General features: G+C 41.0%; 1 protein-coding gene across 1 annotated transcript in view; it reads left to right on the forward strand.

Annotated features, from left to right (window-relative positions):
• Positions 1-23441, forward strand: part of LOC102861765 (ras-related protein Rab-12-like) — a 57846-nt gene that overhangs the window by 222 nt on the left and 34183 nt on the right. Inside the window, exon 2 of the mRNA XM_006891432.1 lies at positions 3-164. Within this exon, the coding sequence (XP_006891494.1) occupies positions 3-164 (162 nt within the window). The remainder of the gene's footprint in view (positions 1-2; positions 165-23441) is intronic.

The following is a 23441-nucleotide window of genomic DNA, read 5'->3' on the forward strand; positions in this document are numbered from 1 at the left end:
CCCGGCGCTGTCTGGCGGCCAGGCCCGCCGGAGGAAGCAGCCACCGCGGCCGGCCGACTTCAAGCTGCAGGTCATCATCATCGGTTCCCGAGGCGTGGGCAAGACTAGCCTGATGGAGCGCTTCACCGACGACACCTTCTGCGAGGCCTGCAAGTCCACCGTGGGTAAGGGCGCCCGCGGCCCTGAGCCTGGGCCCGCACCCGGGGTGGCCCTCCTCGGCCTGCCTCGTCCCTGACCCGTGGTGGCCCTTCTCCTTCGTCCTCAGCACCTCTGGAGGCCCGCCTCGGCTGGCCGCTTCCCTCTCACGGGGCCCCGGCCCCTCCTCGGTTGGCCTCAACTCTCCCGTGAAGTCCCTTCCCTCCGTCCCGAGCCCCCTCCTCTCACCCCCCTCCTGATTACCCGGGTCGGGAGTGGAAGGGGTCGGGGGCTTCTTCCGGGAAGCCCCTCACATCCTGTTCTCAAAGCAGAGAGCTTTGCCTGTAGTCTCCACGCCGACCTGACCTTGGGCCTCTCCAGCCCCGGACTCCCCTGGTCCCGATGCCCAGGCCCTCCCCTTCCCGGGCGGGGGCTGATCATTGTGCACCGCGGGCCTCTGGTGACCAGCTGCGGTCTGGGTGGGAGGTATTGTCGCTCAGCCCTGGGAACACAGGACCAGGGACACGATCCCTCCTCCCCACATTTAAGGTCTCTCCGCAGACAGAATGACAGCGCTGTGGGGCCGCCAGAATGTCTGTAAGCAGCAGGCTAAGGGGGCTTCTGTGCCAGGACTTGGAACCCCGTTATGATTATGTTTTTATGATACAATCAGATAATGATGTTTAAAATGAGAATATTAACATTAAAAGCGTGTCAAAAACGTGTTTTAGCCAAAGGTTCAGGCAGAGAGAATGCTATTGTATTGATCATGGCCTCAGTAAACGCAGTTCTTGCAACAGTGTGGACAGTTGTTGTAGCACCGGGTCAGTGAAGTAGAGCAGTGGGGAAAACATCTTAGGTCTCCAGCTCCGGAAGTAGTGGAGCCTCCGGATCTAAAGCCCTGATGGCCTCAGAGGTGGTTCTAATGAAGTCATGTGTGCAAGACGTGGGTGATGGGTCTTTTCTTGGGAAAAACTTCTTGAAAAGGAGGGGCACCCCAGGTGGTTTATCAGAATGAGGGGATCCATCACCTTCAGTGATAAGCAGTTAGTAATTTACCCAGGTATGCCTTGAATTGTTTTGTTTTTAGTAATAGTTCTTGGCATTCTAAATTCAGAATTAAAGTACCATTCCATATATTTATACAAGGTTTTGAGAGCCCTCACTGGTTTAATTGGAAATTCTTAGCCTATTCCTGTGCTCAGAAGGCATCTAGACAAACCCTTGCTGGTTATTTAGAACCCTGTAGAGGCATGTGTACATGAACTGTAAAGAATACAATAAAATTTTGAGATTAATTGTTCTTGTGCTGTACACAATACTGCATTTAACTTTTTTTGTGTTTAAAATACCAGATTGGGAAATGAAATCCCCCAGTTTTATTTATGATCTTTTAAAAAAATGTTAGAATGGGTTATTTTGGAAATCGTTACACTTTGTTTTTAGAATGTTAACCTTGAGACTGTAGTATCAGATTTGATGGCACAGGATAGGACAGTGTTCAGATCTGTTTTTCAGAGAGCCACTGTGAGTCACAGTCAACTTGGATCATGTAGATTTTAGGAAATTATAACCTTGTTAATTGAGGGTTAAATAATAATTTTAGTATCTTATCTAAGCAAAGTAGAAATCAAAAGAATTCGGAATGAGCAATCCTTTATACATCTAAACTTAAATATCTAAAAATGAGTGGATAATATAGTAGTTGATACTGATGAAGAACAGGCAGGACAGGAGTAAGTTGATAACTGTGAAAGCTTGTTGGGTGGAAGTGAGATTTGAGATGAGCAAAGGTCTGCTTTGAGCAGTAAAGAGGAGAGATGAAGGGCTTCAAAAGTAGGGCCCCCTTGGAGCAACACAGCCCACATTCAGAGAAAGGTTCATTAGGGCACATTGAGAATGAGTTTGTCAGGACCATAACTCTGACTTTATCTTGTGGACAGCTAGAACCATAAAGTTTTCTTGGTAAGATGCTGACAGGAGAGTACAATTAATTCTGCAGGATTGCAGACTCAGATATTTGGGTATGAGAAAGAAGCCGAGAAACAAGGAGAGCAGATAGTGTTTGTCTACCTCACAACCAGACATAAAGGGACACACACATCACCTCGCCCTACAGTTGCATTTATGTCTTGCCACCACCATGGTGCAGGTGAATTTTTTAGTCTCATTTGTGTCTCCATATGGGCTTTACAGTGCTTAGCTGGGTGCATGCATATTAATGAGTTAATTCTTTGTTAAAAAGCTTTAGGAAAGCCTCTAATGCTCCCTGCGTCCCTTCAGCCTCCACCTCAAGTTGCCTTATCCTTCTGCACTAGATCATTTCTGAGCCCCTACTATGTACTAGGTGATCTGCCACCTGCTGGGGACACTCAGGGCAATCTCTGTTGGCACATGGAGTGGCGCTCTGGGACTAGTCAGCTTGCTAAGGTCAGGGGTAGAGATGTGTGTGGACTGTTCGCAAAGCAGGTGGAAGTGCCTATGCTCTGGGGCGAGGCATGCGGCTGGTCAGAGAAGGCTTCTTCCTACTGGAATGTTGTGAAAGTAAAATCATTCCTCCAACAGTGGTGGGTGTAATGTAAAATCAAGGTAACCTATGGTTTCAGCAGTTAACTCCTAAGGTCCTTCTGAGGCCAGTTTTTCAAGCTTCATCTCCATATAGTTCAATTCACATGGAGGAGTCTTTTCTAGGGTGGAAGAAAACTGTCCTCTACCTTGTCCAGACTTGCAAGGATGCAAGGGCTCCCAGAGACTCCAGGCAGGCCAGACCAAGGTGGCCACTCAATGGGGGTGTCAGGAAATTATGAGGCCGGGGAGGGTATCATTAGCAGGTGCCTTTTTAAAGTGACTTGGACTCACTTGTTCTTTCTAGAAAATATTTGGATGTGGTGGTGGTGTTCTGCAAAGTTGGAACTGACTCATAGCTTAGATGACCCTCCAGCGGGTTTTTAGAAGCATTTAATCACACAAGAAGAGATTGCCCATCCTTCTCTTGTGGTGGCAGTTGGTTAGTCTTTCTAGAAAAGATTTGCATAGAAGGGCTTAATTATGAACTTACTATGTAATGTCAGTAAAATGTTGAGGGGTTTGTATGGTTGAAATTAGAACTTGAATTACTAAAAGACAAAATTTGCAAGAGTATAAAAAATTAAAAAATACTGTTTTAATACTTGATATACTTAATGGACATTTTTGGAAGCAGGAGTGGCATCCACTTTCTAAACAACCTGCCTCTGGAAACTCTGTGAACTTTGATAAATGACAGTGGTTCTCAATGGTTATAGAATGGCCTCAGGTCTTTTGTTCATAGGTTCACTATTGGTTGTGCCCGACTCATCATCAGCCAATAACAACACAATGAGTATTGTCTAGATGAGATATTTTTCTGGTTGGATTTTGTATTAACGGGATTATTTAATGTGGTATACCTAAATAATAGACCTGACGGATTAAAAAGTGCAGGCGAGATAATAGTTAGTTAGAGATTTACAATACATACATATTGTTGCTATGCATTTCACCAACAACTATTTGTGAGGATGTGGAGAAATGCTTGTAGGAATGGAAAAGGGTAAAAACCACTGCAGAGAAAATTTGGTGGTTGCTCAAAAGATTCAATGTGGAACTGTCCTGTACCCAGAAATTCCATTCCTGGGTGTACACTCCAGAGACTTGAAAACAGCAGTGCCCTAAACCCCAGATCTGCAGTAGGTATCACTGTTCACAGTAGTAAGAAGTTGAAAGGAAGCAGCTGACATGTCCACCAAGAGATGAATGGGTAGACAAAGTCAGTCCTGATAGTTGTAATAAACATGTTGTTATGTGTCATCGAGTCACTTGCAACTCATAGGGATCCTATGTACAAGAGCTCTAAATGCCATTCTATCCTACTATCCTTCTATCTAGCCAACTTAGCCATCTCAAACACACTCATTTCCACCACTCCAGTCACAGAATCGATCCATCTCATCGAAGGTCTTCCTCTCCTTCCCCACCCCTCCACTCTGCCAAACATGATGTCCCTCTCCAAGGACCAGTCCCTCCTTGCAACATGCCCAAAGTGTGTCAGACGAAGCTTCAGACTCCAAGAAGCATTCTGGCTTCACCTTCTCCAGGACAAACCTGTTTCTTCTCCAAGCAGTACGTGGTATATTCAACGCTCTTTTCCAGCACCACAGCTCAAAGGCATCAATTCTTCTGTCATCCCTATTCACTATCCAACTCTCTGATGCATAGCATGTAATTGCGAACACTATAGCCCGGATCAGGCGCACCTTAGTCTCCAGCCTTATGTTGCTCTTCAGTACTCTTGAGAGGTCCCTGACTTTCCCAGTGCAATTCATCTCTTGATTTGCTGGCTGCTGATACCAAGAGTGTTGACTGTGGAACCAAGTAAACTAAAACTGTTAAACTGTCTCAATCTCTTCACCATCCATACTGATGCTGCCAATTGGCCCAGTGATGAGAATCTTTGTTTTCTTGATGTTGAGCTTCAATCCATATAGGAGGCTGCAGCCCTTGACCTTCTGCAGCAAGCGCTCAGGTCCTCCTCAGTTTCAGCGAGCATGTTGATGACTCTTCCACCAATCCTGATGCCACATTCCTCCTCATACAGACCAGCGTCTAGGATGATCTGTTCTGCATACAGATTGAAAAGGCATGGAGACAAAATACATCCCTGACGGACCCCCTTCTTGATTTTGAACCATGTAGTGTCTCCCTGCTCTGTTCTGGCGACTGTCTCTTGGTCCAAGTATAGGTTTCGCATTAGCACAATCAAATGTTCTGGGATTCTCATTCTTCTTAGAGTCAGCCACAGCTTGTTGTGATCCACACAGGCAAAAGCCTTTGCATAGTCAGTAAAGCACAGATAGACATTCTTCTGGTATTCTTTGCTTTCTGCCAAGATCCATCTTACATTAGCTATAATATCCCTAGTACCGCGACTTCTTCTAAATCCAGCCTGTACATCTGGCAGTTCTCTGTTGACATATTGTTCCAAACGTTTTTGGATATTTTTCAGCAGAATCTTGCTTGTATGTGATATTAATGATATTGTTTGATAATTTTTGTACTCTGTTGTGTCACCTTTCTTTGGAATGGGAACAAATATCGATCTTTTCCAGTCTGTCAGCCAGCTGGCTGTCCTCTAGATTTCTTGGCACAACTTAGTGAGCACATCCAGGGCGGGGTCTGTTTGTTGAAATATGTCAGTTGGTATGCCATCGACTGACTCCTGGAGCCTTGTTTTTTGCCAGTTCCTTCAGAGCAATTTGAACTTCCTCCTTCATCACCATGGGCTCTTGCTCATATGTTGTTTCATGAAATTCTTCTGTGTCAGCCAATTCCTTCTGTTACAGTGACTCTGTGTACTCCTTCCACCTTCTGTTGATACTTCCTGGATCATTTAACATACTACCCAAAGTATCCTTAAGTATTGCCACCCATGGCTTGAATTTGTTTTTCAGCTCCTTCAGCTTAAGAAATGCTGAACGAGTTCGGCCCTTTTGATTTTCTGACTCCAGCTCTCTACACATTTCATTATAGTATGCTGAGTGGACTGAAACAAGTACTAAAGGAATACTGTATGTTCTTGCTTGTATAAAGGCAGATATCTAGAAGCCAGATTTATTAGTGGCTGCCAGTGTAGAAGGGAAGAGAAAAGGGGAGCTGTTTAAAAAGCAGTGAGTTTCTGTTTATAGTAATGGAAAATGTCATGATAATTTGATATCAGTGATTAATTGATGTTACTACATTATATATGAAAAATATTTGCACACCCATGTTTATTGCAGCTTTGTTCACAATAGCAAGGAGTTGGAAACAACCTAAGTGCCCATCAACAAACGAATGGCTAGAGAAGCTGTGGTATATTCGCACAATGGAATACTATGCTGCATTAAAAAATAAGGAACTCATGCAATATTATTCAAAATGGTTGACTCTGGAGAACATTATGCTGAGTGAAATATCCCGGTCACAAAAGGACAAATATTACATGATGCCACTGTTGTAGAATGGGACTGTCCTTTGGGTTGGGGAGAGACTGAGTAAGATGGGTTCAATAATGTATACTGCACTGAAACAGAGGAGGGAGAAAACTGTTTAAAAGAGATATATGACTAGGTACTTCTGTCATCACAGGAGTCTAGAGCGAGGGCTCCATGGTGGAGGGGACCTGGGGGAGGGTTTGTAAAACAATGAAAGAATCCTTTCTTTTACTTTTCCATAATTTTTGACTCATGTACTTATAACTTGTTAGTCAAATTTGTGTCTTCTAGGTTGCAACACCCCCATGATACATCTTCAAGGATATGAACATGTACGGCCAAGCACAATCAATAAGAGTGCATCTAAATTCCAAAATCAATCTCCATAATAGTCTATGTGTTTCCTACTGCCAAAGGGGCCCTTTAGAGTAGTGAGAGAAGATCTTCACCCTGAAACCCACAGCATCCCTTTTCAGCAGGAAGTAGCTAAGAAAATACACTGTCCCCTTTTCCTTATGAATCAGGGTGAAGTCTCTCTCAGGGAGGAGTGATAGGGAATGGCAAAGGACACACCGACAAAGGAGATTAATCAGAACGGACTTTGACAAGCACTGTGGCAATTGGACAATTAAAACAGACATTCGGATGGCAGGGAAGAAGAACAAACTGGGGAGGAGGGTGGAGAGAATGGTGTGGCAATGAAGGAGTGAAAGCCCAGAATCCCTGTGAATGTTCATTGAAACGAATAAAATTTAATAATAATAATAAAAAAAGAAAAATGTTACATTTACCAAATCGTTTTACTATGTAAAACCTCTCCTAACTCCACATGTTGCAGCATTGTTTGGAGTCAGGTGAAGAAACCCAACTAAATTGAAATTGAGGGGCTGGGCCCTTAATTCCATTTCTGCTACTAACTGTTGATGACTTTGGATAATATTGTCTATGTGTATGAGTTCTAATATTCTGTTACCAGCTCCTCATTTTAAGTCATTAATCACTAATGAGAGAAGACCAGACAAGTTTTAGGATAGCATCAAGGAAATCATCCATGAAAAAAGCAGAAGGTTATTACAAACACAGTAAAGTAAGACCAAAGTGGGTATCAGAAAAGACTCTGAAACTTGGCATTAGACCATTGTTTTTGTTGCTAGGTGCCCTTTAATCTAGTACTACTCTTAGTGACCTGGTGAACAACAGATCTGAACCCTGCCCTATCCTGTGCCATCCTCTTAATCTCTGACACACTAGAGCCCATTGCTGATGTCACCAAGTTAATCCATTGTTGGAAGTCTACCTCTCCTTCCCTGACCTTCCATCTTTCCAAGCATGATGTCCTTTTCCAAGGAATAGCCTCCCCTTGCTCATGTCCAAAGTATGAGAAATGAAGCTTTGCCATCTTTGCTTCCACGGAGTGCTCCACCTATACCTTGTCCAAGACATATATGTTCTTTTGGCAGTCATGGAATATTCAGTACTCTTTTCTAGCCTGACAACTCAAAAGCGTGAATTATTTTTCTGTCATTCTTATGTCTAGTCTCAGGTGCATAGCAAGTGAGTGAAAACACCATGGCCTGAGTCAGGTACAATTTAGTCTTCAAACTAACATCATTGTTCTTCAGCATTTTTGAGAGGTCCCTGACAGTGGACGTCTTATTTCCTGACTACTGTGAAAATTATTGAACAAATATAATTACTGTCTCATGCACTAGACCGTAGAGAAGCCAAAAGACAGAGGAAATGCTAAAGAAAAAGCTGAAGACAAGAATTCAAAGGCCAGCTCAAGACGACAAAGTGAAGGATTATAATGAAATGTACCAAGAGCTGGGTGGGGCTAGAAAACCAAAAGGAGAGAACATACTCAGGTTGCAATGGGCTAGAAAACCAAAAGGGAAAGAACATACTCAGGTTGCAACACAAAAGGATTCTGTGGACAAAATCTTGAGTGATTCATCAGATGAGGATGGAAGGAATGCACAGTGTCCCTGTACCAAAAAGAATTGGTCAGCACTGAACCATTTCATCAAGTATATCATGATCAAGAACCAATAGTAATGAAGCTACACTGAAGGTATTGACAAAATATAAGACACCAGAAATTAATGGGGTATCAGTTGAGGTGTTTCAACAAGTAGATGTAGCCCTTGACATGCTCACTAACCTATACCAATAAATTTGGAAAATAGTAACAGAACAGCTGACTAAGGTGATATAAAAGAATGTAGAAATTGTCAGATTATCGTTAATATCACATGTAAATAATGTCTTGCTGAAGTTTCTTCAGAAACCCCTGGAGGAGTACATAGATAGGAAATACCGAGATTTCAAGCTGGATATCAGTGAGGCTGTGGAAGGAAGAATATCATTGCTGGAGCCAAATGGATCTTGGCTGAAAATAGAGACTTTATCAGAAGAGCTGTGCTTTATTGACTGTGCAAAAGCATTGGACTATGCATTATAACACATTTTAGCTAACACTGAGAATGAAACTTCCATACTGCTTAATTGTGGTCATCTGAAACCTAAACATAGACCAAGAAACACTTGTCCAGTCAGAACAAGGGAACAGTGCGTAGTTTAAAATCAGGAAAGGTGAACTTCAGAAATGTATTCGTTCTCTATATTGTTTCAGTATATATGCTGAGCAAATCATTTGATAACCTGAACTCTATGAGGGAAGTGGCTTAAATATCTAAAAATGAGTGGATAATATAGTAGTTGATACTGATGAAGAACAGGCAGGACAGGATGAAAACTCAACAACCTGCATTATGCAGGTGACACAACCTTGCTTACAGAAACTGGAAAAGACTTGAAGCACTTGTTGCAGAAGATCAAAAACAGTAGCCTTCAATATGGATTACATTGCAATATCAAGAAAAAAACCCTCTGCACTGGATCAATAGGCAACCTCATGATGTTGTTGTTGTGTGCCATCAAGTTGCTTGTGACTCATAGCGACCCTGTGTACAACAGCCCTAAACTCTGCTCTGTCAGCGCCAATCGCATTGTCTCTGACACTCCCATCCCCATTACCCCAGTTACTGAATCAGTCCACCTCATAGAGGGCCTTCTCCTGCGCTGTCCCTCCACCCTACCAAGCATGATATCCCTCTCCAAGGACTGGTCCCTCCTTACAACATGTCCAAATTATGTCAGATGGAGCCTCAGAGTCCTTGCCTCCAAGGAGCAGCCCAGTTTAACCTTTTCCAGGATGAATCTGTTTGTTTTCCTAGCAGTCCATGGTACAGTCAATACTCTTCTTCAACACCACAGCTCAAAGACATCAATTCTCCTTCTATCCTCCTTAGTCATTGTCCAACTCTCTGATGCGTAACAAGTGATTGCAAAGACCATGGCCTGGGTCAGGTGCACCTTAGTCTCCAGAGAGACACCATTGCTCTTCAGTACTTTGGAGAGGTCCCTAACAGCAGACTTTCCCATGGCAGTACGTCTTTTAATTTCCTGGTTACTGCTGCCAAGTGTGCTGACTGTGGAGCCAAGCAAACTAAAGCTGTGAACAATCTCAATCTCTTCATCATCCATTCTGATGATGCCAATTGGTCCAGTGGTGAGAGTCTTGTCTTCTTGACATTGAGCCTCAATCCATATTGGAGGCTGCAGTCCTTGACCCTCTGCAGCAAGCGCTTCGGGTCCTCCTCAGTTTCAGCAAGCAGGGTTGTGTCATCTGCATAACCTCATGATAAATGGAGAAAAATATTTAAGTTGTCAACTATTTCATTTTACTCAAGTCTGCATTCAACACTCATAGCAGCAGCAGTGACAAAATAATAAGATGTGTTTTGTTGAGAAAAATCTGCTGTTAAACGACCTCCAAAGTGCTCAAAAATAAAAGATGTTAAAAGACTAAGGTGCACCAGTTCCATACTTCCAGTTGCTCAGTCTGCCTGTGAAAGTTGGACAGTAAAGAAACAGAAGAATCTGTATGCCTTTGAATTGTGGTGTTGGTAGAGAATATTGAATATCCCTTGGGCAGCCAAAACAAGAAGTCTGTCTTGGAGGAAGTGTTGTCAGGATGCTCCATAGGGGCAAGGAGATGAAACTGTCTTACATGCTTCTTGCTGGGAATGTTAGATGGTCAATGAAAGAAAAGAGAACCCTCAGAGAGATGGATTGACACAATGACTGTGGGCTTGAGTATATCAGAGATGGTGAGGATGGTGTCCTCTAGGGCACAGTTCTTATCTGTTATGCATAGGGTCATTAAAAGTCATTAGTGAACCCACCAACATTTTTAATCTGTATTGTTGCTTTCCTCGTTTTCTTTTTAGAACTCAGTGCTTCTGGAGTGGGATTGGTGGTGGTGATCCTGTATGGTAAAACCATGCCAATTTAAACAAAATTAACAATTTTTTTAGTTGTTAATGCTATAATTTAATTTTGCAGGTCCGTAGGCTATTTCTTGAGCACTTATTCAGTGCCAGGGAGCCTTGGTGTAGAGTCAGTAACAATTTGTACTGCTAACGCAAAGACGGTGAGTCTTTGCTGCCTTGGATGCATCAGCAGCGACTTGGGAGACAGATGGACAGTCTCCCTGAGTTAGAATTTATAGCCTTGGAAACCTGCTGGAGAGTCACTACAGTTAGAACTGACTCAGTGCCAGTGAATAGGTGAATATTAGGTGTCAGCAAATGTGTAGCAGTGGGTTCAGTCAAGTATATTAGATGTTGAGGATGGCACAGGCTAGGACAAGATTCAAGAACTATTGTTCATGGAGTCACTGTGAAGTTGGATGAGGCTCAGGGGCACCTAATAGTAACAATAATGCAATAGTCCTCGTAGTTCTCTTCATTTTACAGATCAGGAAAGTAAATCTCGGAGAGGTTAGATTCCTTAGCCATTATTGCACAGCCAGGTTGGAGATGGAAGAAAGCCATTTCTGGTATTTTAGCTCTGTATTTAGCTTATTTGTAAAGTATACTGTTTGGGAAAGTACAGTTCACACAGTAAGGTGTGATATCCCATGAAGCCCTTGCCTAGTCACTTTGACGAGGTCCTGTGACAGCTCTGGGAAGGGATTGATGTGAGCCTGCTGTGGTGTCAGTGCAGTGGGCTTTAGCAAAACCTTCTCCTTTGTCACTTACCTTCCAGATAGTAAACTAATGCTCTCTGTGAATTGTATTACCTAAATATTTAGAGGTGCAAATATGGTAAGGTTTTTTTAACTTTGCGTATTTTTTGTATTTATTAAATTTTCTCAGATTTCATTGAAATTTTGTGTATTGAAATACAGAAGTAAGCAGTTTAAACCAGAATTCTGATTATCATAGACACTAAAATGTCTCCCAGAGTGCTACAGGTGAAGAGAGAATTGTTAATTATCTCATTTTGCTGAGTAAGGACCTTTTTAAAAACCATTTTCGCTAACATTGGAAAGAAAGATTTATAGAAAACAGTAGAAAGACAAAATCTCCTCCTTAAAAATATCTTTAAACTAACGGACCAGTCAGCCATTACTTTAAAACAGAGATAAGATTGTAAGGTAACAGGGTAGCTAAAGTAATGGAAATTGAACAGAAATATTGAATGTTACACAGTGTAAAGACTGTAACCACTGTCCCTGAATAGTTTTTGTAGTTATTGAAGGAGAACTTACGCTGCTGTGTAAATCTTCCTCAAACACAGTAATGATAGTATTTAAAAGAGGATTATTTACATTTGGTTTGAGAGTTACTACCTTCTCATTTTGCAGTAGCAGCAGCAGCAGCAGCAGGTTAGAAACTTCAGACTGACTGAGAATAGCTGGTCTTGGGTGATGATAGTGTACAGAAACCCTTTTTAACTTAATTACTGCGTGGTCCCTCATTTACCAGCCCTGTGTCAGGTGTTTAGATGCAGGTAGGACAGGCACTTGGAGGGCAAGTGGATTAATTTACTTGAGGCCATTAATTGAGGTGTAGACAGTGTTTCCAAGAAATGAGTGTCTGAACACCTGCAGAAATCACGGACGGTGATTCAGGCATGGGTCGGACCTACAATTAAGTTTTAAGCTAGTGATCAGCTTTCCTAGAATCCATGCCATGGTTGTCAAGGAGGAAAATAGGCTACTTTGCCTCTCTCTATTCTAGAAACCTGTCTTAATTTTTTTGTTAGGAAACTCAGAATGAATAGCTAATATTTTAAATTTCTAAGTTCTACGTAATTTTTGTAAATATCTTCACAAGATCTTCTGTTTTCATCTGCTGTGAATACTTGTTCACTTCAAGGAGAACTGGAAGGATACATCACGGCTTGTCACTTCCCAGCCAGGCCCTGCAGCCCTCCAGCGCCTTCCACTTCAGTTGGAGAGTAACTCACAGAAAGCTCCCGAAGCCAAAATGATGTAACACCGTGACTCAGGGAGTTGGGAGGGTGTGGAGACCATGTGTCTTGGTTAGTTTGTTGTTAGATGTGATTATGTTTGTTAAGCTTTATGCAAACTACTCGTTCATAGCAGTTTTGTGGAATGAAGTAGCTATCTTCAAAGAAAATAGGAAGACTTATTGGAGGTTGAGTTGTTTAGGATGATTAGAAATCTATTTATTTACAGACCTAGGCTTAAGTGCATTCAGCTTTCTCTCCGTTCTTGGCTCACATTGTGGGCCCATTTTAAAGAGAAATGTTTCCCTATGCATGATAGCAATCCAGATTCTTTTTATTTTCAGTTTTATTAATTTTAATGAACATGTACAGAGATTTTGGATTTCCATTCATACATCATTATATTTTTCTCCCTGCCCACCCCTCCCCCCAGTTCGCTCTGCTCTTTGAAAAGTAAAAGAAAAATTCCTTCATTGGGATATAATCCCCCCACCCCGAGTACACTCCACTATGCAACCTTCGTTCTGGACTCTTGTGATAACCATAATAACCTATCATATATCACTTTTAAACTGTTCTCTCCCTCATCTGTTTCAATGCGGTATACATAATTTATCCAGTTTTTCTCAATCTTACTCCAATCCTGATGCCAGTCCCATTCTACAACAGTGGCACTACGCAGTATTCCAGATTCTTAAACTGACTAATTCCCATCTGTCTATGCAATATGCCAGGAGACTCTCTTAACAGATTTTTGAACTGGGTTTACAAGGCAGAGTAGGATCCTTTTAGAACTGCTATGTCCAAATTGTTCTCTAGTCTTGGATATCAGATACATTATTTTAATTTAACATTTGCTTGAGTTTTAAAAAAACAGCTTTGTGTATAATAGTCACTCAACAAGTATTTTTTGAGTATTTATTTATTTAGTATTTATTTATGTAAGACCCATTCTTCTAGCTATTATAGGACACTAAAGTTAATGCCTGTTTGGCTGGCTCTTGCCCTTTACAAAAGGACAGGTGAGTCAAAAAGGGAGCCCTAGAGAATACTGGAAAAGAGGTAAACCACTGTTGTACCTCATTGGAGAAGAAATTTATTATTCTTCTGTGCTTTTATCTTACCTCTGTGACATCTGGAAAATTAAAATGACATCTACAAAATAGTACCCTTACTTCAAGTACTTACAATGTAGAGTTAAAGGGACATGATATTCCACAGAAAGCCACCTCCCTGCATCCAGCAGATCCACTGTTCTTTTGTGCATGCTTACATAATACATTCTTAGTTCAAAATACAAAACAAAATGCAACTAAAATTCCATCTTGGGCAAGGGCCACAGTGGAAGTAGCTAATAGATAGAGTGTAGTGTTCTGGTGAACCTGGCTGTTAGTCTAATGTTGGAATTGAGGATTCTCTAGGCTGTGAGCCGAGTTGAAGGAACCAGGCGACCTGCTGGTGGTGTGACAGTCCAGCTCATGTGGCCCTGCGTGTGTCAGGGTAGGACTGTGACCCACAGAGCTTTCAGTGACTTTTTCCCCATCATACCATTCACTAGTTACCTCGGGGTGGACTTGGACTGCAAACCTTCCGGTTAATAGACAAGCCACCAGTTAGCCTGGTTCCTTCACTCGGCTCGCAGCCTAGAAGAAAAGTCTTCTCTAAACAAGTAAATAACTGAGAGAGAAGGCTTCTGTCTTTCTCCTACTTGGTATTGTATTAGACTTTGTTTTGTTTCCCCATACGTTCTTTCTCCCTCTGCATGCCTGATTACTCATAGAACTTCAGCACTATTGTTGACTGGCTGAAAAGTCAAACTCCTGCCATACGATTTTGCTTTTTAATTTTTCACTTAATAAGAAAGGGGTGGAAGCATTCAGCCTTCTCCTGAGTTAATTCTGTCATTGTAGGTAGGTACTTCAGAAGGTGGTGGAGAGAGAGTGAATTTTGAAATTGGGCAAATAATAGTGGGTTTAAATCTTGGCTCCTTCACAAACTATCATTGTACCTATAAGCAAGCAACAAACCTTCAATTCTTCATAAAAAGACGGGGGAAAGTGAGAATTAGACTATTTTGCTATCTCTTGGTAAATGTATAAAATGTTGTGTTCCTGGCTCAGAAAAAGAAAATATACATGTCTGATATATGCCACTTTTCTTCCTAACTTCTGCTTTAGAAATACCCCAAACAAAATCTATGTCATTTAGAGATACAAGATAGATAGAAATGTAGGTATATATATGTATACACACACATACATTTGCAGATATAATATAGAATTTGAAAAAATGTAAACATACCTAGGAAAATGCCATCTCATAGTCACTGAACTATGATGAGTTAGTAGTTGTAATGTTAATAATACTGTTTACATATAAAGTCACTGATCTGCCCTCTGACTAGATTTATCCCCTGTACACCTATCCCACCCCTGCTGTCTTGAGTCCATGGCGACACTCCCCCCCCCCAAAGGTTTTCTAAGGTTTTCAAGACTGTAAATCTTTACGAAGGAGTCTGCCCGACTTTCTCCCAAGAAAACAGCTGGTGCAATTGAACTATCATCCTTTGGTTAGCAGTGCACCAAGCCAATGAATCCCAGGATGTACTTGCTTAATTCTGCAAAGAAATTTAGAAGACAGCTACCTGGCCAACCAACTGGAAGAGATCCATATTTGTGCCCATTCCAAGAAAAGGTGACCCAACAGAATATAGAAATTATCAAACAGTACTGCTTATATCACATGCAAGTAAAATATTATCAAGGATTGTTTTAAAATCACTAAAGCCATCCTTCCAAAGGGAGCTACTAGAATCTCAAGTGGATTCAGAAGAGGCCTTGCAGCAAGAATATCTAAGCTAATGTCAAATGAATCTTGGCTGAAATCAGAGAATACCAAAATGGGCTTACTTGTATTTTCTTGACTATGTAAAGACATTTGACTGTGTGACTTCTGATAACTTATGGATAGCATTACAAACAGTGGCCATTCCAGAACACTTCATTGTCCTCATGCAGAACCTGTACATAGACCAAGAAACAGCCATTCAAACAGGGAATTACTGAATAGTTTAAAATCAGGGAAAGTCTGCATCACGGTTTTATCCTTTTATCATATCTAGTCTATCTGCATACTGAGCAATTAATTTGAAAATCAGAATTTGATTCATCAGCACCTTGGGGTGTGCAAGTGACAAAATCTCACTGTTGGAAAGTGAAGAGGAAATGAAGCTGTTACCAAAGATCAGTGACTATAGCATTCAGTATAGATTCACCTCAGTGTAAGGAAAATGGAAATTATCACAAGAGGACCAGTAAACAACTTGCTAAATAGAGAAAAAACTGATACTGTCAAGGAATTAATTTCATGCAGTGGGTACATCTGCTTCAAAGAACCTCTTGAAAGTGCTGAGGAGCAAAGATGTCAGCTTAAAGACTAATATGTGACCCAAGCCTTTGTATTTTCAGTTGCTTCATATGCATGTGAAAGTTGGATAGTGAATAAGGAAGACCTATTGCAGTGTGGGCAAAATGGCTTTTCTTGTTCAGTGGCTTTGATTTCTACCACATGGCTAGGTGGGAATTTGCAGATCATATGGGTAAACAACTCATCATGGGATTGGTTCATTCTATTATCTCACCGGGTTTAAATGGAACAGTTTTAGCAGCGTTGGATGAGAATCTCATTTCAGAGTCAGAGCTCCCTTGTACAGGTCAGATTGGGACCTACACAAGAGCAGCCACAGCTTCCTCAGCAGAGAACCAGAGGCTGACATGAGACAGAGCAGGCCTGGGACTGCTGTCCCACAGAACTGGAGCTGGGGACCTTCACCCAAGCTTGTTGGGAGAGGTGCCATAATTGACAAGACTAAGAGAACTTTGTAACACTGACCGAAGCTATGAAGCTGGAGGTCAAAGGGACTGAACACACTTGAGAGTCTGTCTTGACTGACAGACAACCTGAACTATATAACCTGTTCATTTCTACACTAAACCCCATCTTTGTTAGTGTGGTCCTATAAGGTCTGTGTAGCTATTGCAGCAGATTTCAGATCCCGTAAAGGAGCAGTACAATTGGTGCTGGGATTAGTAAAAATAGGTTTGAGAGGGATCTTAAGGGAATTGGTTTTGTATTGTGAATGTTACTGACAGAAACTGTTCCTCACCCTGCCCCAACTATTTTTTTACACCTATGAAGAGTTGGATATTGAATTGAAATAATACTGAAGAACAATGATGTCAGTTTGAAAATAGAGGTGTTCCTCATTCAGGCCATGGTCTTTTCCATTACTTACTATGCATCTGAGAGCTGGACATTGAGTAAGGATGACAGAAGAAGAATTGATGCCTTTGAGTTGTGGGTGTTGGATAAGAAAATACCCCGTGAGGGCCAAAGGAATGAACAGTTAGTCTTGGAAAAGGTGCTTCTTGGAGATAAGGATGGCAAAACTTTGTCTCTCGTACTTTGGACATGTTGCAAGGAGAGGGTATTCTTTGGAAAAGGGTAACATGCTTAGAAGGATGTAGGGTCAGCAAAAGAAAAAAAGAACCCCATTGAGATGGATTGACATGGTGACTAAAGCAGTGGGCATAAGTGTATCTGAGATGATAAGGATGTCACAAGATAGAACAGATCTGTTATTCTTAGATTTGCTATGATGCCTACTCAATGATGGCACCTAACAACATGAAAAATTGTTTTGTTGATGAATATTAAATAAATAATGGCCTGCCAAAAGAACAAACAAATCTGTCTTGGAAGAAGTGTAACTGGAGTCGTTCTTAGAAGCAAGGATGCAAGAGTTCATCTTAGATGCTTTGGGCATGAGATCAGAAGGGACCAGTCCTCAAAGGAGGACATGATGTTTGGGAAAGTGAAAAGGGGGAAAACCTTGAAGAGATGGACAAAGTGAGTGTATCTCTAAGCTCAAGCAAAGCAGAGATTGAGGATGGTGTAAGACTGGGCATTGTTGTATTCTTCTCTGTGTAAATGGCCACTGTGAGTCAGAGCTACCTACAACAGTAGCCCACCTCCAGCCCATTCTGTATTCTCTTCCTCTTGTGTCCAAGAGCTGGAACTCCTTGCCTGCCTTTCAGCAGGATGTGTCTGTATCTAGGGGACAAGATAGCATCTTATTCTAGCCACTGTTATTTTGAGGAATTCTCATGTAAAATTTCTCTGGCAATGCAAAAGTATATTTACCATTAAATGTATGTTATGCATCCCTTGCATCATCCTTTTCTTATTTATATTTTAAAGTATCACAGTGAGTGAGGAGGAGAGAGCCTGAAGCTAGACTGCCCAGATTTAAATCTTTGCTGCATTACCTAACAGCTTGGTGACCTTAAGCTTATCACTCTGGATCTTGAATTTTTTCATCTATAAAATTGAGATGGTGGTTGTTAGGTGTGATCAAGTCAAGTATGACTTAAAGCTACCCTGTGAATAGCCAACTTGCACCCTGCCCTATCCTATGCCATCCTTGTCATCTCTGACACACGCAAACCTGTTGGCTGAAGTCACCATGTCAGTCCATCTCATTGAGGGTCTTCCTCTCCTTCGTTGACCCTCCATCTTTCTAAGCATGATGTCCCTCTCCAATTAATAGCCTCATCTAGCTTCATGACCAAAGTAAGAAAGACAAAGCTTCATATTGATGCCTCCAAGGAGCACCCAGCTGTACTTTCTTCAAGACATATTTGTCAGTCCATGGGATATTCAGTACTCTTCTCCAGCACCACAATTCAAAGGAATCAATTCTTCTTTTGTTATCTTTATTCATTGTCCAGCTCATTGATGCATTGCAGGTGACTGAGAAGACCATGGTGTCGATCAGGCACACCTTAGTCTTCAAAATGACGTCATTGCTATTCAGTATTTTAGAGAAGTTTCCTGACACCAGACTTGCCCAATGCAATACATCTCCTGATTCCCTGACTGCTTATACCTAGAATGTTGATTGTTGATCTAAGGAAGATTAAATTATTGACAGCTTCAGTCCTTTCTCAATCTATCATAATGTTGTCTGTTTGTCCTGTGGTGAGAATCTTTGTTTTCTTGAGGTTAAATGCAATCCATACCAAAGGCTGCATTCATTGATCTTCTACATCAAGTGTGTCTGTCATATCCTCATTTTCAGCAAGCAAAATTGCATCATCTGCATAATGCAAGTTGTTGCTAAGTTTTCCTCCAATCCTGATGCCACATTCTTCTTCACAGAATCTGACTTCTTGAATTATTAGCTCAGCATATGTATTGAGTAAGTGTGGAGAAAGGATACAACCCTGACACACACCCTTCCTGATTTTGAACCTTGCAGTGTTTTCCTGCTCCATTCAGTCAACAGCTTCTTGATCTAAGTATAGATTTCATATAAGCACAATTAAGTGTTCTGGGATTCCCATTCTTCTCAGTGTTAGCCATAATTTTTTATGATCCACACAATCAAACACCTTTGCATAGTCAATAAAACACAAATAGATGTTCTTCTGGTATTCTTTGTTTTCAGCCAGGGCCCATCTGACATCAGCAGTGATATTCCTGGTGCTGCGGCGTCTTCTGAATCCAGCCTGAACATGTGGTAGTTCCTTATCAGTGTACTATTCTAGACATTTTTGAATGATCTTCAGTATTTTGTTTGCATGGGATATTAATGATAGAGTTCTGTAATTTTTGCTCTCTTCTGTTAGATCACTTTTCCTGGAATGGAGACACACATATAGACCTCTTCCAGTGAGTTGACCAGGTAGCTGTCCTCCAAATTTCCTAGCATAAGCTGGTGAGCACATCCAGGGCTACATCAGTTAGTGGAAATAATGTTAGTTTCTATTCTATCAATTCCTTGGGCCTATTTACCTATCTTATAACATTGTTAAAAGGATCAAAACAGCAATGTACATAAAGCTATTAAAATAAGACCTGGAGCATAGTAAACCCCATGAGAGTTCATTTTCTTACAGTCTCCTTAATGGCAGGGTAAGCATCTTTCCATGGCATCCCTTTGGACATGAACTTGTCCACGTCTGGGAAGTGATCTGTGGTCCTGCTGGAGGAGTGTGAAGTGAAGGGCTCCACATGCCTGTCCTTTGATGTCAGTGAATTTGCAGCATCATAGAATGGTGTTGCCGCATGTGAGTGGTTTCCTTGTACCCCTGCCTAAGCCAGAGACAAGACATGGAGTGGTCAAGCATGGAATGAAAGAGGGAGACTAATCCTGATAAACTTTGACATTGGACATTCTTTGGCCTGATGAGCATTTTAGATTATGGTCATTTTACTGTTCAATCAAATCTGTTACTGGGACAATAAAAATATTTTGGTTAATAGTGTTTAGTTCATACCCCATTGAATCACACTACACCTCATTTAAGTAGGAGCCAGTTTCATTGGTTAGGGTGCTTCCTGAAGACCCTAATTGGATGTGGGTCTGCAGGGTTGTTTTTCCCTTCATGAATTGCTGTCCCGAGGGACAGTGTCTTTTGTGCTCTTCTTTACTAGGTTTATGTAGTGTAGGCAGAAGTCTGGCCTAATGTTACATGTGTCCCAATCTGTACAACCTTAACATATTTCACTTCTTTTTCTTATCGGAGTTGATTGGAGAGAATTGCATACTCCTTTTGCAGAAATTGTTCAGTGGCCTCAAACTGGATGACATTCTCTAACTGTATCCTTAGAAGAATAACCTCTAGTCAAATTTAACATGTTGTTGATTGTTTTTGAGTCGAGCACGACTCATAGTGACTCTATAAACAAAAGGCTTGAATCCCATCTACAACTCTCGACATTTATCAAAGTTCATAGAGTTTCCGGAGGCATGTTGTTTAGAAAGTGGATGCCACTCCTGCTTCCAAACCTGTCATAGTATGTTATTGTTGTTGTGTGCCATTGAAACACCTGCGATGTATAGTGACCCTGTTTACAGCAGCTCTGAACCCTTCCTTGTCCTGAGCCAGTCTCACTAATTCCGACACTAACCCACATTGCTCCAGTCACTGTATCAGTTACTGTAAATTGACAGCAACATCACAGCCACTGCTTGAATCGAGACTTATTTCAGTAATTCTGAAACTTTTTCAACTTCTTGAAAATGTTAAGTAAAACTATGTTGTTATTGTTGTTGTTGTGTGCCATTGAGTGGAAACTGACCCATAACTGACTTCCAGCAGGTTTTCAGAGACAGTAGCTTGCATGGGAGGAGATTGTCCATCTGCTGTATTCAAACTACGTGCCTTTGGAATTGCAGCACAATTTCTTATCAGTAGGGCCCCAGAGCTCCCTAAAAAATAAAACCTATAGAGAAATTCGAACTTCAGCGCTGAGAGGGGCAAATGAGCATGGTAGAAAAGGAAAGCAGGTCTTCACCTGGCTCTGGAGTTCTGCTTTTGTCTTTAGTTTTCTGTAGATAAAGAATCTGAAGAAAGATGCTTCTGTTTGTTTGTTCTTTTCATCTTTGTAACATTAAATGGAAAGAAATTGCAAAATAAATGCAGTGCATTGACAGAAGCGGAATTTAGATATTTTTTCATCAGGAACTGTACTGATAATCCTTTGTTCTATCACTAAGATTTTTTGAAGAACAGATACAAAGAAGAGAAAATACACAGTTTAAGTGATTCTGGTGATTCTATTTTATTTGTAGAATATTTGTGTCTCTCCCACCTCACCTCTGTAAATGTGATTTTCTAACAGTAATCTTTCGTTGTGGCCATGGTATATATTTTAATCTAGATCCTGTCATTCAGCTGTGAGGTGATAGAACCTTAACAAATTACTTTGTCAACTTCACTCCAGCACCCTGCTGTATCAAATGGAAATAGCAGGGCCTGCCTCATAGGGCTGTTGTGTGGCTTCAGTGCATTTGATAAATGTCATCATTAGTATCAGAGGAAATTAAGATCACAAAAGAAGGCATTGGAGCTCCAAGAGCAGTCTAAGAGCGTAGGGATTAAGGGACTGTTTCCCTGCAACTATGCCTTTTGTATAAGCATCCTAAAAATACTCTCAGCAGATTGTTTCAAAGTTCTGCTTAAAGATAGGTTGTTATGTGCCATCAAGTTGCCTGTGACTCATAGTGACCTTATGTAGGCTCTTGTTATTATAATAATAATAATCATATTTACTGAATAAATTACCTTTGACAATAGCTATTCATTGTGATGGATATATGTGTTGCATTATTTTTCTCTGAAATATAAAAATGATGTTTTGACAGGGGAAAATAGCCCTCACCAAATCTATATCTGGAGTGCTGTAAAAGAAAAGAGAAAGGAAATGTCCATCCCACTTACCTGTATCTGGAGATTAGCCTTTCTAGAAGGAAAGATAGAAATTAAAGAAATTTACTTTGGTGTGGAAAGCATGTGCTGCTTGCCAGTCAGTCACCCACCAGAAGGCTTTTCTAGTTGTTTGTTTTTCTGTACCAGACTTGTGTTCACTTGATCAGTTCTGTTAGAGGCCATCAAGTCGACTCCGACTTCAGCTTCACGGTGAACCCTGTCTCTGTGCAGAAGGAAGCCCTGCCCGGTCTTGGGCCATGCGTATGCTCTCTTGATTCATTGTAGCTTGAGAACCTGCTGCAGCCTCTGTGACCATTCGTCTCCTTGAGGGTCTGCCTTTATTCCGTTAACCCTCTACAAAGAGTGATGTCTTTTTCCAGGGACCAGTGTCTTGTAACATGGCCAAAGTTTTTTGAGGTGAGGTCTTGCCATCCTTGCTTCTAAGACATTCTGGCTGTGTGTCTTCAAGACACATCTCTTTATTCTTTTGACTGTCCATCATATAGTCTGTATTCTTTACAAACACCACAATTCAAAGTTCTTCAGTCTTCCTTATTGTCCACCTTTCATGTGGATATTCTTCAGTGAGTTTGGAGTTCTATCTCTGTGATTCAGTTTTTCCAATGAAATGTAGAGATTCTAACTCCTTGTGGGATCTGCTAGTGGTTAATAGATAGGATAAAGGTGGCATCCTGGGTTCCCCGCATCACCTCTCATGACTCCACAGCAGAAAGAAGGGTTGGCAATACTGCAGTAATGAGCTGGTACTTGTCAGGGATATTTTTTTCCCTTTTATAAAATATTTTTTATTGGTAACATATCATTCATATACATCATGTTTTGTAAATTTATGTTGTATTTTATACAAGCATGCATATACATTATATTTTACAAAATTACTTGTTGTTGCTTTATGCTTGTTGTTGTTGATTGCCTTTGAGTCGAGCACGACTCATAGGGACCCTATGAACAAAAGACCTGAAGCCTTTCTATTACTAATGACATTTATCAAAATACAAAGAGTTTCCAGAGCCATATTGTTTAGGTAGTGGATGCCGCTCCTGCTGCCTATAATCACTCCATATTTTCAAGCCCCATTGAACCTCTCCCAATACTTTATCCCCTCTCCAACCACTAACCTCTGTGATCCTAGTGATATTTTTTCTCCCTTCCCTTTTTTCTGCCCCTCTCCTTCTCTCATTTACATTTTGAAATATTATACATATCTTATTCAGTGCTCAGGCTGTTCATTCATAGAGTTGCTATGAGTCGTCTATGACTTGACGGCGTTAAACAACAACAACATACATATCTTATTAGGTTATCTTGTTTTCACAATAGTGAACTTATACAATATTTGTCCTTATGAGATGGAGATATTTCACTCAGCATAATGCTCTGTAGTCTCTCCCAAGTTATATAGTATTTTACAAAATTGTTGCTCCTTAGTGCTGCATAGTATTCCATTGTGTGAGTGTACCACAATTTCCAGTTCATTTGAATGTTGATGGGTGTTTGGGCTCCTTCCATTTTCTTGCTACTGTGAATAACACAGTTATGAATTAGGTGTACAAATGTTCATGTATGTCTTAAGTTATGATTTCCTTGGGATAAGTCAGTGATTTTTTTTATCCATCTTATTTTTTTTATTTTATTTTTTTTTACAGAGGTTTTGGATTTCCATTCAATCATTGCCGCAATTTTCTCCCTGCCCAACCCC

Source organism: Elephantulus edwardii, unplaced genomic scaffold (genome assembly GCF_000299155.1).
Source record: "Elephantulus edwardii isolate Elephantulus edwardi_28Jun2011 unplaced genomic scaffold, EleEdw1.0 scaffold00097, whole genome shotgun sequence".
Lineage (NCBI taxonomy): Eukaryota > Metazoa > Chordata > Mammalia > Macroscelidea > Macroscelididae > Elephantulus > Elephantulus edwardii.